At 46.8% G+C, this 17,682-nt stretch overlaps 1 protein-coding gene across 1 annotated transcript; it reads left to right on the top strand.

Moving 5' to 3' along the window:
* Window positions 1-2,070: 2,070 nt before the first annotated feature.
* LOC146177343 (uncharacterized) lies at window positions 2,071-16,907 on the top strand. Its single transcript, XM_084581531.1, has 4 exons — window positions 2,071-2,371; window positions 12,171-12,290; window positions 13,562-13,678; window positions 16,791-16,907. Exons 1-4 carry the CDS (start codon window positions 2,315-2,317, stop codon window positions 16,905-16,907), a joined length of 411 nt encoding a protein of 136 aa, XP_084437657.1. The 5' UTR covers window positions 2,071-2,314.
* Window positions 16,908-17,682: the final 775 nt, after the last annotated feature.

The following is a 17,682-nucleotide window of genomic DNA, read 5'->3' as shown; positions in this document are numbered from 1 at the left end:
GAGTTTGCTGGTTGCAGCTTCCGACTCCGAGAACAGCGTCGCCTTCCTCGTCTGACACAGCGGCAACGGTCGAAGGACGTCTTCCCTCACTGGTACGTGCAGATTTTATTACAGATTGGCGCACTCTGATGGTCATTCGCGCAACGCAAGCATTATTTTCTTTTTATTCAACTGGAGGCTTGGTTACACGGAATACTATTAATACTTATTTTCGACAAACCATAAACGGTAACTCCAAACCAGCTGTGAAGGTTTTGCAAATTCACTACGTTTGAGGGCTTTAGGCGTAATCCTAAGACAGTTTTAGTTTCACGTAGTACGTGCAGAGTTAACGTGCGTAAACATGAGAAATGTCACGTAGCTTACGCGCATGTGATTTGAAACCCTTTTGCCTACACCTACGCGACGCACGCCACGCGTTGTTTCTCGCACCAGGAGTGGATGGCTTCTCGTGCCCCATCAGCTGAAACAATACTTCGTCTCACAATCTGTATGCCGCGCTGCGAAAAGTAGGAGTGATGAAATCAGGATCATGGGCGATAGTAGGAGCCTTGCGCTGGAGTTCTGAATAGGGTGGTGCCGTCTCCTGGTGACCACGAAAAGCGTGACCGGGTAGTACGACCGCTATGCGTATGCTGCAGCGCTTATTTCGCAGGCTTTCTACGTCGACACGCGCTTCTTTTTGCTCCTTAGGGAGAGTGAAAAGGCTCGGAATGTATTATGGACATCATTGTGAACCGGCAGTAGCCTAAAAATTAATAAAGAAAAAGTGCTGTGGCTGCCTTCCGGCGAAATGTTATAAGAATGTGGCATCGATCGTGCCGCGTACGTCTCTTCGGAACATCGTCACCTGCGCTATATCCACGCTTGCTTCGTATAGGGTTCCACGGATAAGTTAACAATTTCATCATCTACTGCTGCCTTTCATAGCCGGAAGAAACGGGGCTACGGTGTGATTGGTACGGGTGATCAGGTGCATGCACGCTCTGGTTCAAGAGAAACGCCTTTCGCCCTTCGCTCCGCCGGCTATATACAGCTATACAGTAATGCGCGAGCCGGCCTTCATAATGGAGGCTGATGACGTAAAGCTCTTACCAAGAACTGACTCCTTATATTTAGCTATTTTTGCTCGTAAAGGGTCGCAAGAAGTTGTTGTAGGAGGGCGCCATTATCGTGCCATGATTGCGTATTTCAGTTTTGTGCTCGACGCCTAAAGCTACTTGAGGTCTGGCCGTTTCAGGGAGCTTACCTGCATTTTCTTTAGCATGTACTGACACTGCTAAAGTGCCGTGCACTGACAGTACACGGGCACTTTACATCTATATAAAAACGTTCACCGTGGCTGGGATTTAACTCAGCCGGTTGTCGCACACGTGTGTCACGAACGCGTCTCAAATCAGTCGCCGCGCGTCGAACCTTTGCGTGCTCATTTGCATTGTTCTCTAGTGCTGCTTGCGCAAAAAAAAAAAGGTGACCTCATAAAAGCATAGAACTTCAAGTAGCAGTTGGGCTCTGCTTCTCACTCCCAAACATGCTTATATGGTGTAAATGTTCCTTGATTGCCAAAGTATATCAAATTCATTACGTTCTTAACCTTTAGCCCATGGTTGTCGACAATGAAAAATTGCCTTGTGAATTATTGAGTTAGCAAGTTTTCGAATTTTACATTTTCCGATGCTGTTGCAGGTAATTTTTAGAGCAGTCCTCCATTTATCGACTTTTCTTGACTTAAGCTTCCTTGGCAGGCAGTCGATAGCGTAGTAGTTTGTCGCGTTTCGTTTAGCATCTGCAGCTTGCGAGCAACACCGTCGGGTCGCTCATTTTTTAAGAAGTGCAATCATGTTAATGAGTAGTTCGCGTGAATTAAATGCCTCAATTGCGTACATAGATCATTCAAGCCCCCTACTTTAATGTATCCGTGCGCATCGATCAAAAATTTCCCTGGGTTCTCCGCCTTTCAATCCTTGCTTGCAGCTAGATAACCCGGTTTTTCATCAACAAGGACATTTCTATTCGACGGAACCTTCAATAGACTACAAAATGAGAAACACCATACTGCACTCTGTGGGGCCCCACAGCCCCTTTTAGCGTTTCAAACCGCGCGCGCTTTTTTCTGTTTGTGTTGGTGTCCGCCCGGGCAGCGCGAGTACGCATGAGCGAGCTGCCCGGAGCTGGGGCGGCATGTTATCGGCGCGAGACAGAGGGTAGATAAGCGCGTCGAAAGCATGGCTCGGGGCTTTTTCGCCGGGAGGCCGGCCACAGAAGGGCGGCGTGGCAGCGTCCCAAGCCGGCGGGATGTACACGGACGGCACGGATGTACACGAGGCAGAGCCAGAAGCGGCGCCTACAAGAAAGCCTTGGGAGTGTTAGCGTGAGTGCTGCCACGCGAGTAGCAATGCTATTGTACCGTAATCAACACTTTCTACTCGCCCTATCCGCGCCGCAGTGTGTTTTGTGTCGTTGCGGTGAAGCCCTGACCAATGTTCCGTTTTATTCTGCATAGTCCATTGTCGCGCACTTCGACGGCATGTTTCCAGCGCAGTTTTGACCAATACTGTTTCTTTTCTATTTTTATACTTTTCTGTTGATCCGTAATAAACCGGTGTTTTTAAGAAAGACTTGGTTTTCACTCGTCGAGCGAGACCATCGCTCGCGAACCCGTATTCTAGAAGGCGGAACCTTCATTTGGCGCCCAACGTGATTTATGCTCGAGCTTTGGCTTACCCCGCGAGTGTAGCAATTTGAGGTTCATGCAGTTTCGTGCGTAGCGGTGTCGGACTTACCGGGTGCAAGCGTCCAGTTAACAGAGACAGTTCGGCCTCCCACACAGGCGCGTTCGGGGCATGAGCAATCAGAAGACAGGAAAAGCGAACCGTCGGACATTTGTAGTGGAATTCTTGGCCTCCTGTTCGAGCTACTTGAATCAAAGGCACATTTCAGAGAAATGGTAGGAAGCGAGGCAGTTAACGCCCACTCCCTTGTATCGCGATAATCAGCTGCGGCTGAATTTGGCCGTGCCAAGGTTTGAAGGACACGCCGACAAGAAATCTGTTTGCGATTTTCTTTATCAAATCGACGATTATCAGATGGCAATGGCAATTTCGGACAGTGCTCTGGTCACGCGTGTGCTTCCCGTAGCTTTGGCAGGTTCCGCAGCAACCTGGAGGCGTAGACAGCGGTCGTTTACAACAAAGAAGGATTTTATAGACCGTTTTTGAGGAGAGTTCTTGCCGGCTGATTATGACATCCGTATGAAAGACGAGCTTTGCACCAGGACGCAAGGCGAAAACGAGGGTTTGCTTGAGTTTTTGCGCAGTTTTCAAGAGCTGCATGAGCGGGCAGATCCTGCAGTTCCGGAACCAGAGAAGGTGGCTCATGCTATACATCGGTGCCATCCAAGGTATCAGCCATATCTCTGGCGTCGCCAGTTCGCGGACTTCGATGACATGGCTAGAGAAGCATCCCGCATCGAGGCATCTTTCCTGGCGTCAGCTCCAGTACAAACCAGTACAACAAGGGAAGGCGACCTTTGGAGTACACAGTCGGCGACAAAGTCCTTCGCCGCACGCACCCACTACGTGATGCAGCAAAAGGGTTTGCTGCTTCTCTCGCACCACGATGGACTGGCCCTTACACGATAACAAAGCGCGTGTCTCGGCTTTCTTGCTTTATTCGCCATGTGCAGGGTGGTCGAGAAGCCGGACCAGTCAACGTGGCTGATCTCCGAACTTATAACGGCCGTCCACCAGCCACATAGTACCACTTGACCTACCAGGCACTACGGGTACCCACGCTCGGCGGATACCTCCAAGCATACGCTCCGCCAGCAGCAGTACCAGTTCCGTCCTTATCCCGCGTTATTTTTGTTTTTACACATCGGGAGGTGTCCCGTCTTCAGAGGGGGGGAGTGTGGGGGGCCCCACAGCCCCTTTTAGCGTTTCAAACCGCGTGCGCTTTTTTCTGTTTGTGTTGGTGTCCGCCCGGGCAGCGCGAGTACGCATGAGCGAGCTGCCCGGAGCTGGGGCGGCGTGTTATCGATGGGGCGGCGTGTTATCGCGAGAAAGAGGGTAGATAAGCGCGTCGAAAGCATGGCTCGGTGCTTCTTCGCCGGGAGGCCGGCCACAGAAGGGCAGCGTGGCAGCGTCCCAAGCCGGCGGGATGTGCACGGACGACGGAGCGGAGTCCTGCGAGGCAAAGACGGAATCGGCGCCTACAAGAAAGCCATAGGAGTGTTAGCGTGAGTGCTGCCACGCGAGTAGCAATGCTTTTGTACCGTAATCAACGCTTTGTACTCGCCCTATCCGCGCCGCAGTGTTTTGTGTCGTCGCGGTGAAGACCTGACCAATGTTCTGTTTTATTCTGCGTAGTCGATTGTCGCGCACTTCGACGGCATGTTTCCAGCGCAGTTTTGACCAATGCTGTTTCTTTTCTATTTTTGTACTTTTCTGTTGATCCGGAATAAGCCGGTGTTTTTAAGAAAGACGGTTTTCACTCGTCGGGCGAGAGCATCGCTCGCGGACCCGTATTCTAGAAGGCGGAGCGTTCAACTCAAAGCAGGAAGTGTAACGGAGTAGGGCGACCATTTCGCAGAAATATGTGTCCGCGGGTACAGAACAACCTTTCTTATTGGTTATGGCTCACACGAGAGGTCTTTATCTCTACATGTCGCAAAGGTTTGCTACGGGGTAATCGGGAAGAATTATTTTGCTATAGCGAGCGTAACGCGGAGCCCTGCCTGCGTGGTCAATACTACACATTGTCTAACATCTTCAAGTGGGGCAGCGCAACGGCTCTTCCATCGCTCTTCCTTCGTGGCTTGAGAAGGTTGAGTTTCTTGTTTTTGGAGGAAATGTATCGTGCGTATTGGCCAGGGACAAGGCAATACGTTTTTCAAAGGACCTGTTTCAAGCAGCGCTACTGCGCATGCTCGAAGCCGCCTCGGCCGTCATTTTCGCCTGGACCCCAAGCGGAGATGGGGGGGGGGGGGGAGTTCACTGCACACGCTTTTCCAGGAAACGAAGTCCCTCGCTTCATCCGCGCGACGAACTGCTGCACAATAACTGCGTGCAGAGCTAGCACCTTCTAGGTCTTCGTAATGGATGCTTTATATTAGGCTACCCTCTCCCCCCCCCCCCCTTCTCCCTTCCAGCATACTTCCAGCTTGCCTGAACAGAAAAAACAGGACCAGGTTGGACAGCTGCCTGTTGTCATTTTCATTGGTTTACCGGGAGGCGTGTTTCAAGGTTTGTTCACAGATGACTCTCGCGTGTGTGCACAGGCTAGGCCAGAGCCGCCCTGCATTCAACTACTGCTTGAAAAATAAACCCACGCCGCAACTATGAACCAAGGGGGATATATACGGTTCTGCTGGGAACAAATTTCTGCAGAAAATCTCGATAACCAGTTTAATGACTGTTTTTGGACCCAGGCTATCTTTCAATACCCTTGTTTAATTTCGACTTGCCTTCCATATGTACACTGGGTGCTATTTATCCACTAATCTTCAAAAGGTTTCTTGCTTTCCTCTACCGCCGATTCACTCATGCTTCCTTTGTTACCACTAAACCCCAGGGCCTCGGCCAGGGTTACTATGTCCGCATGGAGATCTGGATGAACGCTGCCACACTCTAGTATAATATGTTCAATTCTTTCAGGGCATTTACCGCAGATAGCACATTACCTCTTCTTGATTAAACTTTCTTCTGTAGCTTCAGGTTCTAAGACATCCTGATCTAGCCTCAAAGAGAAGGCCGCTGCCTCTTGATTTGTCATAGGTTTCCTTCTCAATCAGAGTTCCATTTTTTGTATATGTCTAGGGTCAGTTTCTTATTCATTGAATTATTCTAGTCTTTTTCCCACTATGTTCGCTACTTGTTGTTTAATATTCTTTATTTCTCCATCCTACCTTCCAAAATACTTACTGGCTAGTTTTCTTGTCCTTTTCCGCCACTGGGAGTCAAATCATTTTGGTATAAGTATTTAAATACTTTAGCTGCCCACCTATTGTCATCCAGTCGCCTGAAGCGTTCTTGGTACATTATTTTGCTGTTAGCCTCCTGTACCTCTAAGGACGCCCAGCCCAAATATCCTTGTACTGTTTCGTTTGTAGTTTTGCCGTGGGCTCTAAGTGCTAGCCTGCCCACAGATCTCAGATTTATTTCTTGCCTCCACTGAACTTCAGTCCTAAAGCACAAAACCGCCTTCCCGAAGGTTAGCCTCGGTAGCACTATTCCTTTCAAAATACCTTTAGTACTATATATACGTTGTACACTTATAGTGGCCTGTGCATCTGTGCATAGTGTGTGTGCATCTCTGACATCTCTTTGTCCTAGTGGCATATTCATGCTTTTTCCATGTATACCTGACTGGTTTATCCATATCCAGATATATTTGTATTCTGTCAGTCTTGGTATCTGACTCCCTTGTATTGTAACCTCTTTATCAGTGACATCGCTGAATACCATCAGACCCGGCTTAATTGCGCTGAAGGTAATGCCGATTGCATATCCTCGTATCCCCATATATTAACCAATGCTTGTAAATCTTCTTAGCTATTGGCTAATAGAACAAGGTTGTCCGCGTGCATTAATCCTGGAAGCGTTTGTTCTACGTCTGTTCCACCTAGCTTATACGAGAGATTAAAACCAAGGTTCTTGCAGACTCTTTTTCATATTCTTCATATAAACCATGAACAACATCGGTGATAGCGGACATCCTTGCCTTAGTCCTTTGCCTACCTGGACAGTAGTCGTACTTCTTATCCCCTATCATGCAATTTCATCTTTATTATCTCTATATACTTCCTTTAGAATTCACATAATTCTTTACCGATGCCTTCAGATTCGATCGAGTATGTTCAACAAAAGTTCCCTATTTATGCTATCATGTGCACCGCTTATGTCCAGAAAGGCTAAACACAGCGGTCTACTTCCGTCCTGGCTATTTCTATGTATTGGGTTATTACGAAAATGCTATCTAGGCGCCTACCACATCTGAACCCATTCTGCGGTTCGCCCAATGCATTATTACATTATATCCATCAGTGCACCGTAATCGTTTGTTATTACCGCCAGCTGTCTGGCCGGCTCTCTGGCTCAGAGTAATTGCAAAATATGCACTTGTGAAACCTGTCACCTCAGGATTGTATCTTTCACTGTATATTCAAAGAAAGTTATCCTCACGTATAGCAAACTTGAAGCCCCAAAGATGGGCGGTTGGCCTGAGAGGTGGGCTATTAAACCGCTGGCGCCCACCGTAGGGAGAACAGCAGGCTGTTATATGTGCCAAGTGGGCCAAAATAGTTCGAATGTTCAAACTTAATCCGACTGGATGGTGCTGGGTGTAGTCTCATGGCTGTGAGCACATGTGTATCTATATCTGCTTGGCACATGCATTCACGATTATTGCTGTTAATTCCGGACCTGCAAGGCTCCGTACCGAAGGAACTTGTCATCCATATAAGCATTCTTGAGCGTAGTTTCAGCTATCTCAGCATCTCCCAATACTGTCTAGTTTTACATGTGCGCAGCTGTAGTCGCGGTCAAAAGGTAATCAAATAAATTGCTGTGGGAACTCAGAAGTCTGCTGATTTAGGGGGAGCAACGGCGGCGTGCTTGACTAACACGGCTACAGTCCTTCACTTCCCCAGGTTCCACGAAAATTAACCTGGAGCATGTTTCGCCGAATTATATGCTTGCGTCTATATTCTCATTTTCCTGCTGTTATACATTTTCTATATTCTCATTTTCCTATTGTTATATATAAGAATTCAGAACGAGCAGAATGTTCTCATTGTTTTACCGTTTTCTTAGTTCATAGTCAATATACCCAGAGAAATGAAGTGCAAGTATTGCATAAGAACCAAAATGAGAGGAACGGTACACCTGGTTTTCCTGATATTCAATTTTGTCTGCCTAAATAACCAGTCATCAGGTTAGGCCACAGCGCATGGATCACGCATATTGCAATGCTGCTCGTGCATATGAACAAGGATCTCAAAATACACCTGCAGACAGGCCATTACCACTGTCATGTCTCTGACCCCTTCGCTAGCACGACCATAAAATGTGCTACCGCTTAGACATTAAGTAATGGGCGTTTACCGTAAACACTATTAAGGCACTTCTTCGTGTATTTGATTATTTTGGTTAACATTCTGCATTGTCCTTTCAAGTCACGTGAAATAATAGAAAACTTAGATGTACAGAACAACTGCCGAGTTTTTTACACTTTCAATATAGACCGGGTAATTGCTGTTCATTTTTATCGTTCCAACATAGCTTGCACCAAGGCACAGAAGTACTAAATAGTAAGAGGGATATGCCATGACGACATGTCTTTACATATGTGGTGCGTGCCGGTATTTCACATATTTACATGCTAAATGGTGAATTGGGATGTAGTTTCTTAAAAAGGGCTGCACATATTGGGCTCCACTTAGCGTCTTCTCGTAGTACTAGATCGTTAGTCGGGACCATCACTAAAGTCTAAATATTTATATCGAAATCCCAAAGTTTGGATAATGGCTCCCTCTAACAATATATATCGAGTGTATTCTGCCTTGACTGCAATTTTTGTGGGAGCCTTATTTTTTCTTGTGCTTGTTCCCGTGTTCTTAGTTCTAAATGTGTAACGGCCGAGTGGTTTGTGCCCGGCATTAAGTTTGGTGGTGGGGCAATCATAGCAGCGAATATCTGCGCGCAACTCATGCCTTTTATGTAAAGCCCTTTTGTGCTTGCCCTGCAGTCATGGCATTTGATACCACGCAGTCAAAAACTTGCTTGGTCAGCTGCACATCTCAACTCTCGTTAGGCTTCTTGCCTGCAAAAACCCTTATAGATAGATGTAGCAGATAAGCTGTTTGGCTCCATTCCATGCGTCGTCTCACTGCACTTGGCTTGCTACGTTGAACACAAGAGGGTCTCTTAGATGTCTCGTAAGAGGAGAATGGTGAAAGCCTACCCTTCCTCTCCTATTGTTTGCCTCTTATCTGCGTTCATTGCAGCGCTATATATAATTATAAATGGTTTACAAGAAAGGAAAGGGGCAGTATCTGTCGCCCCTTCTCTGGCAGGTGTGAGTTTGGACGGTACACCATCGCTCCTGCCGCGTGGCGTTCAAGACAGAAACACATCTCTCGAGAGAAATTACACCATTATCTGTGCAGGTTCTTATGTTGTCTTTATTTTGCAAAAAATGTGCAGCTTATGCCTTAAATGTTCATATTGCTTTAACAGTGAGCAGATTATGGAAAATTATAATCTAAGCACTTTGCACCAACATACTTTTCGCATGTAATTATTCTTCTATCATCTTAGGCTGGGTATAAAAATACGATATACTGCCTCCTTCAGCTGTAAACCTTAATTTGGCAGGTATCCCTGCAGGCGCATGGAAATTACCATCTGCTGCCGACGCAGATGGAATTGCGAGCCCCTTTTCGATGTGCGAGCTGCTGGCTGCAATTGACGATGCGAAACGGAAAACAGCGCCCGGCCTGGACAAAATTCAGTATGAGGTTTACAAGAACCTCAGTACTGCTGCACTTCCTCAACAACTAGACACCATAAACAAAGTGTGGCTTGATGGTGTCGTACCCGAGAGCTGGAAAACCGCTGTCGTGATCCCTATTCCCAAACCTGGGAAGCCTCCAACGGACCTCGCCAACTTGCGACCAATCTCCTTAACATCAACGCTTTGCAAGCTTGCAGAGAAAATGCTAGCCACACGACTTTCTTGGTGGCTTGAACAGCACGGTTTTTATCACCCTGCTCAAATTGGATTTCGTCCATACATAGGTACAGAGGACGGGTTGGCTGTCCTGGCCTCAGCAGTTCTGTCATCTACCCGCAGCCGCGATGTACGTACCATATTAGCAATGGATGTTGAAAAGGCATATGACAACATCAGTCATGCTGCAATCCTGAATGCCATTGACATGCTCCATCTCCCTCCGAGAGTACGCACTTTTGTCGCATCATTTTTGGATGGACGAAAATTTGCAATACGCCTCAGCGGTGACACTGTTGGTTCATTCGTTTCACTACGTGGCGTGCCCCAGGGATCAGTATTGCCTCCGACGTTATTCAATATTACTTTCATCCCATTGGCGTGGCGCTTACATGATATCCCTGAAATCAAGTTTTTGCAGTACGCAGATGATATCACGGTATGGAGCACTCATCTTCTCACTCAAGAGGCCGCCCTTCAGTCAGCATTAGACGTAACCTCTGATTACGCCTCCTCCATTGGCCTTCAACTTTCTGTGTGTAAAACTTCATACACGTCAGTCGCCAACCGCTGGGGACGCCGTAAACTTGCCTCAAATCCAATTCGTCTCTCTCTATCAGGCACCCCAATACAAGAAAGTTCGAGCCTGAAAATTCTGGGCTTACCAATTCACCAATCAGGATCAGCGACTGCTTGGCTCTCTCAGGCAAAAAAGCAAGCACTTCAAACTATAAGTTTAATAAGAAGAATTGCACCTAAAACGGGTGGCGCTGGCTCGTCTGTTGCACGCCAGTTAGTGAGGGCGGTTCTGCAGCCCCGTATTGTTTATCAGGCCCAGTTCCAGCATCTTAGAAGGGCAGAATGGGATCGCCTTGAAGCCTTAAATCGAGAAGCTATGAGGACCATAACATGCCTTCCACGAATCACACCGGTCGTAGCGTTACAGGAGAATGCGCAGCTCAACACCATCGATGAACTGGTGCAGCAGCGCCGAGATGCTCGCAGACTCAAGGCCACTTTGTCACATTCCACGCAAGCACTGAGGGCGTATGCAACGTCACACATTATTCTTCAGCCACCTGCGCCAGTTCTCCCTCCCTGGAAATTTATAGTTAGGAGACAACAAGCCAACTGACATCCGCAGACCGACGTCTGCCAACTCTGCATCGTTGCTACGCCAGAGATTTGAAGAGCAAGATACTAACCTGCCTCAGGATTCCGTAGTAGTGTACGTAGATGGAAGCCTGCAAGGCTGTGAAGCCAAAACGGCAATCCACTGTCCACGGAGGCCTAGCCTGAATCAGACAACTACGTTACAGCTTTCGGAACCACTTACATCTTTCTGCGTTGAGCTTGTGGCAGTTCAAGAGGCACTCTGCTCCGTGACTTCTATAACCATGCTCCCTACAGCCCACATTGTAATCCGCACTGACGCACTTCAAGCAGTACGTCTGCTCCGACGTGTCAGCCGCTGCCCTAAAATTTGCCAGGACATCCACCAGCTTGCGGCGCGCATCCCACAGTCAATACGCATTGAGTGGGTCCCACGGGATCTGCTGCCTTCCCAAAGTCAAGCTGATTTTGCAACCCGCCTCGTGAACCAAGACGCATCAATCCCACAGCCTCTCGAAGTCGACGACGCTACCCTCCTTTTGTCAAGAAAGGAGCACCTCCGGCGCCGCACACGTGCACTTGTCCCTCCGTGTGCGATATCCCTTCCCCGCGGTCTCACCCGTGCAGAAGAGGTTGCGCTTAGGAGGATCCGGGTCGGTGTTGCCCTTACACCAGCAGTAACTAGGACGTGGTCATACTTCCAACACTTATTTCCTCGCCCAGGATGCCCGATCTGTAACAACGAAGATGTCGAGGCCGACATCCACCACTTGCTGTGGGACTGCCCAGCACTCAAGCCAACACGATTCCGGCACCTGAGAATAGCTGGCCTTTCAGCAACCAATCCTGCCTCATACGTCACTTGGACGCAGGGACCTCATCATCGCTCACTTCTGGACTTCATAAAATCAGCCAACCTTTTTCCATTTATTTAATCATTTATTCATCCTTCATCTCATAACCTACTGATGCCCTGAGGCAATAAATATCGACTTAAAAAAAAAAAAACATTCCAGGCCGTTCCTGCATGGAGTAAAATTGAGCCTTATCTGGTGTCTTCTTTTCTCACAGTGCAAGCACATCTCGTTACGTAAAATTCGTCTTTGGGGGCAAAATCTTAAATTATCACCAGATGGTTTACTTTAGACAGCTCACCGTTTTCTGCAGGAATGGGTAAGAAAAGCATAAAAAAAAAGAAAACATCGCAGTTTTCTGAATGACAAGGGAAGGCTCAAAACTTATATTGGAAAGTTGCGTTTGCGTGGATTGTCACCATGCTGAGTTGTGCGTTAGGGCAGTTGGTCTAAGTTTCTTAATTTTTTTTACAGAGAGATAATGAAGCAGTCGACAAGCCAGAAGTTGGAAAAGTGTGTGGAAATCAGTCTCGCAAAGATGTCACGTTTTACGGAGCTCTTCTGACTTCTCCTGCGCCTCCTCCATCTAGAGAGGTATGTTTTGCCAATCTTTTCATTGCAGTGGGGTACGTTATTTTCACTTGACCAGTGGCAGAGATGGCTCTAGGCAAGTGCCATGCATTTTTCTCCTGGATGGGTGAAAGGCAGCAAACTACTCACTGCGGGAAAAATGAGCTTAATTGTTTTAATTTTGTTCTATTCAAAATCGATGCCCCCTTTAAAAAGAACTTGGTTATGGCCATTTAGATGTCTTTGACGTTTTTGTTTTATGGTGATAAAAGCTTTATAATATAAAAATTTTCGTGGTTTAAAAAAGCGCTGTTTGAAGCGAATGAACTGCCTTTGACTAGAAATGGGGTGATCTAATGATGCACGAAAGTTTGTTTCATGATGCTTCAATAATAGTGGGTTGTTACCTGCCAATGCATTCATATTGGTACAGAGTTCCTACCATGGTTCGCACTCTCGCTTCCAGTGCAGTTTCAGTGGGGCTGTAACTGGTTGTGAGAGCTTCTAGTCTGCCACAAGTTCATAAACCTATAAAAGGACAAGCATGTGGATGCAAGATCATGGTACATGCTACTCGATCCTAATATTAGAAAATTCTTTAACCGATCCTTAATCTGCTTTCCTAGAAAAAACTTTATACACTCCAGCTGCCACGATTAGTTGTAACATACCTCCAAATGTGCAGAAATGTGCACACAAATTTCGACGTCTGCTGCTGGTGAAGGGCTATCAGACTGAGCCATACTTTGTGCAAAACTACTCAGCCAGCCTTCCCGCCACACGTTGCTAGAAGTTAAAACCATTCAGTGAGCTTAGGTGACGTCGTGTCTTAGTAATGACCTAGTGCTGACTGCATGCATGGGCGCATATTGGTGTACTTGTACAGTTTGTGGGAAACCTGCACTAGTCACGGTTGCAAGAAATGAAGGTTGTAGCACGTGATCAATTTCGAAAGCACATCTGAGTTCACCTTTCTTACACTTGTGAAGTTTCCTCGTCTGCCCCCCTCCAAGAAGCCACTGGTTAAAAACAAGGCTACAGGCTCATGCAACAGATGGAGTGACTTGTCTCCTGTGTAGCAAGCATACTTTCAAGTTTTCCAAAAAGAGTGCCACATTGTGTTAACAAACACAAGTTCCAGCAGTTTGTCCTGGCTGCTGGCATGGGAGTTTTTGTTGATAGGGAGCAAAAGGTGCAGTGTGTGTATTGCGGCAGCTGAGAATGCCGAGTATTGAAATTAAACTGCTAAACACCGAAAGCCATCTACTTCTTACTGTTCATTGTTGTGTGTCCAGGTACTGCAGTGCCAGCTGCGGAACTTTACTCGCGACGATGGCTTCTTCTGGAATGACAAAACATCTGCTGCCTTTTTGGATATCATTGGCCCTGACAACCCTGAGCTCATCATAAAGGTGATGGCATTTTCCGTTGATATTCCATGCTGTGTGCACCTCTCAAGCGCGCTTGCTCATCAATAATTCACCGAGGCATTACATGAGTGTGCTGGATAAGTAAGGAAGTGTCGCAGCAAAAAGTTTGTTGCAGTATCAGCTACCGGAATTGACTTATCTAAAACATTCATGAACTATGTAGTTCAACCTGTTATATTGAGAGCTTTCCTCGTTTTGCGAAAATACCACCAACGGCAGTATAAAAAATAAAAGGCCATAAAGGAAGATGCGCTTAGTAGAAAGATGTGTGAGCATGCTAAATACTTGGTTTGGGGGGTTTAACGTCTAAACGCGACTCAGGCTATGTGAGACGTCGTCGTGGAGGGCTTCGAAAATTTGACCACTTAGGGTTTTGATGTGCACTGACATCGCACAACACATAGGCTCCTTGCTTTTCACCTCGATCGCAAAGCGACAGCCGTGATCAGGATTCAATACTGCATCCGTGGCCACAGCAGTCGTGCGCTGTTACCACTGCACCCCCACGGCGGGGCGCATTGTAGATGTGGTCATGTAATATATGTGTGTATGATATATGTGCACGTCGAATTAGGCAACATTTCTGAGAGAAGGTAATGCAAATACAGGATTTGACACTATTCATAAAGTGAACTGAAGACATGATAGGATGCAAGTATACAGGAGCACTTCACGGTTGCGTTCAGGGGCGCCGCCTTTTCCCAGGTGCCACGTTCTGTATGAGTCCCAGCGCAATGGTACATACCAATTTTCAAGCGTCTACACATCAACATGGGTTGAGTGTGCCCGTACTTTAAGCTTTCATTTTGCTGTATTTCCCGGCTGTTAAGTTTTCCTTTTTCGCTCCAGTGAAAAACGTGTCAGCGAAGTTCTATTTTAGATCGCGTTGTCTTGCAAAGCTTCTGTGTTTTTGCAATTTTGTTCCTCATGGCACACAACAGTGAACGTGTTTCGTATATGTGCGTGCATGTACACGTTTATATTAAAGGGATAGCCTTTAGTGGCTCATGCTCGCGGCTCGTGTTCGTCCATCCGTAACGCTTTCGTTACGTGGGAAACGGTAGTTGGCTGCTGACGTGGCCGAGCTCTAACTGGACTAGGGCGTCCTGGCACTACGTTTAGCAGGAGCTGCATACTCGGGCCTCTCCTTTCATATGGGAGGGTGATGTCAGAATCAATCTACCTAGACCATTGCATTCACGTTGTTCCTAGGCCAGGCACGTTCATGCGGCTCAGATAAAGCGGGACTTAATATGTTGGCAGGTAGCTCACGCTATCGCGTAATCGCGAAGGTGGGAGAGAAAACAGAAGTTCCGTAGTGGAGGGCTTCTAACCACCACGCGATAGAAGTTGGCGCTTTCGCCACATCGCAGTTTTAGTGATCCAACGTGTCCCCTATAATTGTTTGCTATGCACGTGGGTATTCGGACTGCTGTTTTTCCTCCTGCTCTGAGAGCTTACAATTTGGATGACAGGGTCTGGGTATCTTTTACCTCGCTCATTCTCTACAGCGCAAGCAAAGCCCCCAGCTCCAATAGTCACAGACTGAGTTTTAGGACCTGGCGGGACTCGTGAAATGGTCTGAATGACCGCCACAGTCTAAATTATTAGTGAGCTTAAAAAAAGAAATCGTCACCTGTTTGCGAGACATTGGCGCTCATGTTTCGTTGATCTGTCGATACAAGCGTTATAGCTCAGCACAATTTGCTACCGTAATCTGGTTCTGCATGCAAGCCGTGTGCGTATAGCGTGATCTCCGGCTCTGGGTCGTCAGTGTGCACGACCCACAGCACGTGTGTGACTGGTTCTGACGTGGAAGGCTTGCACACAACCGATATGCATGAGACTCCCCCTAGGCCATCTGCATGCTCTATACAAGTGAATCACGCTATGCTACAACTGCAATCAAGCTATCTCAGCTAGAACCATGCTTTTGCCATGTACTTCGCTTCATCACAGTAAAATACAGCTGCCGCTGCTGTGTGTGCCGCAGGGGTTACAGCGCTCGACTACTGTTCCCAAGTATGCGGGATCGAATCCCGGTCTCGGCGGGCGCTTTTTGATGGATGCGAGAGGCAAGGCGCCCGTTTGTTGTGCGATGTCAGTGCAAGTTAAAGAACCTCACGTGGTCGACATTTCCGGAGCTCTCCACTACGGCGTCTCTCATAGCCTGATTCGCTTTGCGATTGAAACCCTAAAAACCAAACCAACCAACCAAACACTGCATGTTATGCCGCGAATGATGCATGTACGAAACGAAGAATTAACATTCAATTTCCATGGGTAAAGACGGTCACAAGAACCGCGAGGTTGAAATTTACCGATATCTGCGAATGAACCGAACGTGGGAGACACTGCTCATGTTTCACGTTAAATCCGACTGTACTGTGTAGGCCGCAATGACAACGAAGAGCGCACCATTATTGCCATTCCTTCAGATCGCAGCAATTTAAGTAGCCATACTCATCCACCCGAATTATTTCTCTTAAATTCAAATTAAATTCTTCTACGGCTGTTAGGAGATGATTGGCCGCTACAGCGAAGCCAGTTTTCTATATCATGCCGAGAAGTCAATTTTGATTAAAAAAAACTATGCCGCTGTATTGCTGGTGCCACTTTTGGTCGGAAAGTTGGATTTTTTGGTCTTCACAGCGGCCAAAGTATCGGTTATTAAAGTGTAGGCTTTCCTGTGACTTTCTTGTGAAGTGGGACTGTTATTGAATGAAACCCAAAATATCAAACAGGTCTGAGTTTGGCGTCGGCGAAAAAAAAAACTGTATTGAACGCTCCACCCTTTACATTTACTGCGTATGCCTTGCTGTCTGTGTAGCTATATATATCTGCATGTTTGGTCTTCAGCTGTAGCAGCATTCCTGATCTAAGGAAGTGATGTACCGGAACATTTGTGTCACCAAATTTTCTCGCTGATGCAGCAAGTCGTGTGCTGCTTAGATTTACCCGCTGGCAATCTAACGATACACCCAACAAGCAGATACTGCCTTTTGGGTGTGAAAAATCCAAAGTTCTGTATTTTGATAGCAATAGCATGCTAAATTTACCAGTGCCCTTTGCACTGCTCATGTTGATTTTCCAGGTCAACAGCCCCCCTGTGGGAAGTCAAGCTGCAGTGGTGGAGCTCTTCAAGAAACATTCACAAACCAGGCGCCTCGTATGCATAAACACGGAGCTTTCCAGAGCACGACATCACTGATTGTCATTGAAAGTGTGGATGAGGTAAGTGCATTAAAGTGCTGATTTCAGGCCTTGTATGTTGCAGCGCTGGTAGCATTGTTTTCTAAAACTTGGACGGACAGTCTAGGCTGTTAATTTGGGAAAAATTCCTGTGCACTGGAGCAATGGTTATGGTGCTCGACTACTGATCTCGAGAACGCGTGTTCATTCCCACGATTGTGGTTCCATTTAAACAAGCAGATAATTTATCCATTTAATTTATGATTTATGTTAACAGGATTTTACATTGGCTTTCCATTCTATGTTAAGGCGAAAGCCTTTAATGGCTCATGCTGTCGTCGACAAAATGAGTCCCGCTTTTGCGGCGGCTCTGATTGGCTGAGGCGCGATGACGTCATAGAGGTCTCGACCAATCACAGGAGCACCACCATAGTATGCGCGAATGCGTGCCTTATATAGCCATTAGCCAATCAATGATCAATTACTAAATAATAACAAAGTAATAATTTACTAAATAATAACTAATTAACTAATTTGTTAATTCACCAATTGATGTGTATTACTTATTTATTACTAATTACCATAATTCAATAACTAGTTACTAATTAGTATCAGTTGCGTAGCAGAATTGCGGCATTCAGGCTTTCGCCTTTCAATACTTTAGTATCTAACGTCCCTCAAAATTGTTTGAGTGCACGTTAAGCCCTCCAAGTGTTTTAATTTAGTGGAGCCTGTCACCTCAGCGTCCCTCACAGCTTTAGTCACCATGAGGCTTGCAATCATGCGGATTTGTC

Source organism: Amblyomma maculatum, chromosome 10 (assembly GCF_055883805.1).
Source record: "Amblyomma maculatum isolate TAMU_Amacu chromosome 10, ASM5588380v1, whole genome shotgun sequence".
Lineage (NCBI taxonomy): Eukaryota > Metazoa > Arthropoda > Arachnida > Ixodida > Ixodidae > Amblyomma > Amblyomma maculatum.
The sequence above is the reverse complement of the archived record's forward strand: the minus strand, read 5'-3'. Positions and strand labels throughout refer to the sequence as shown.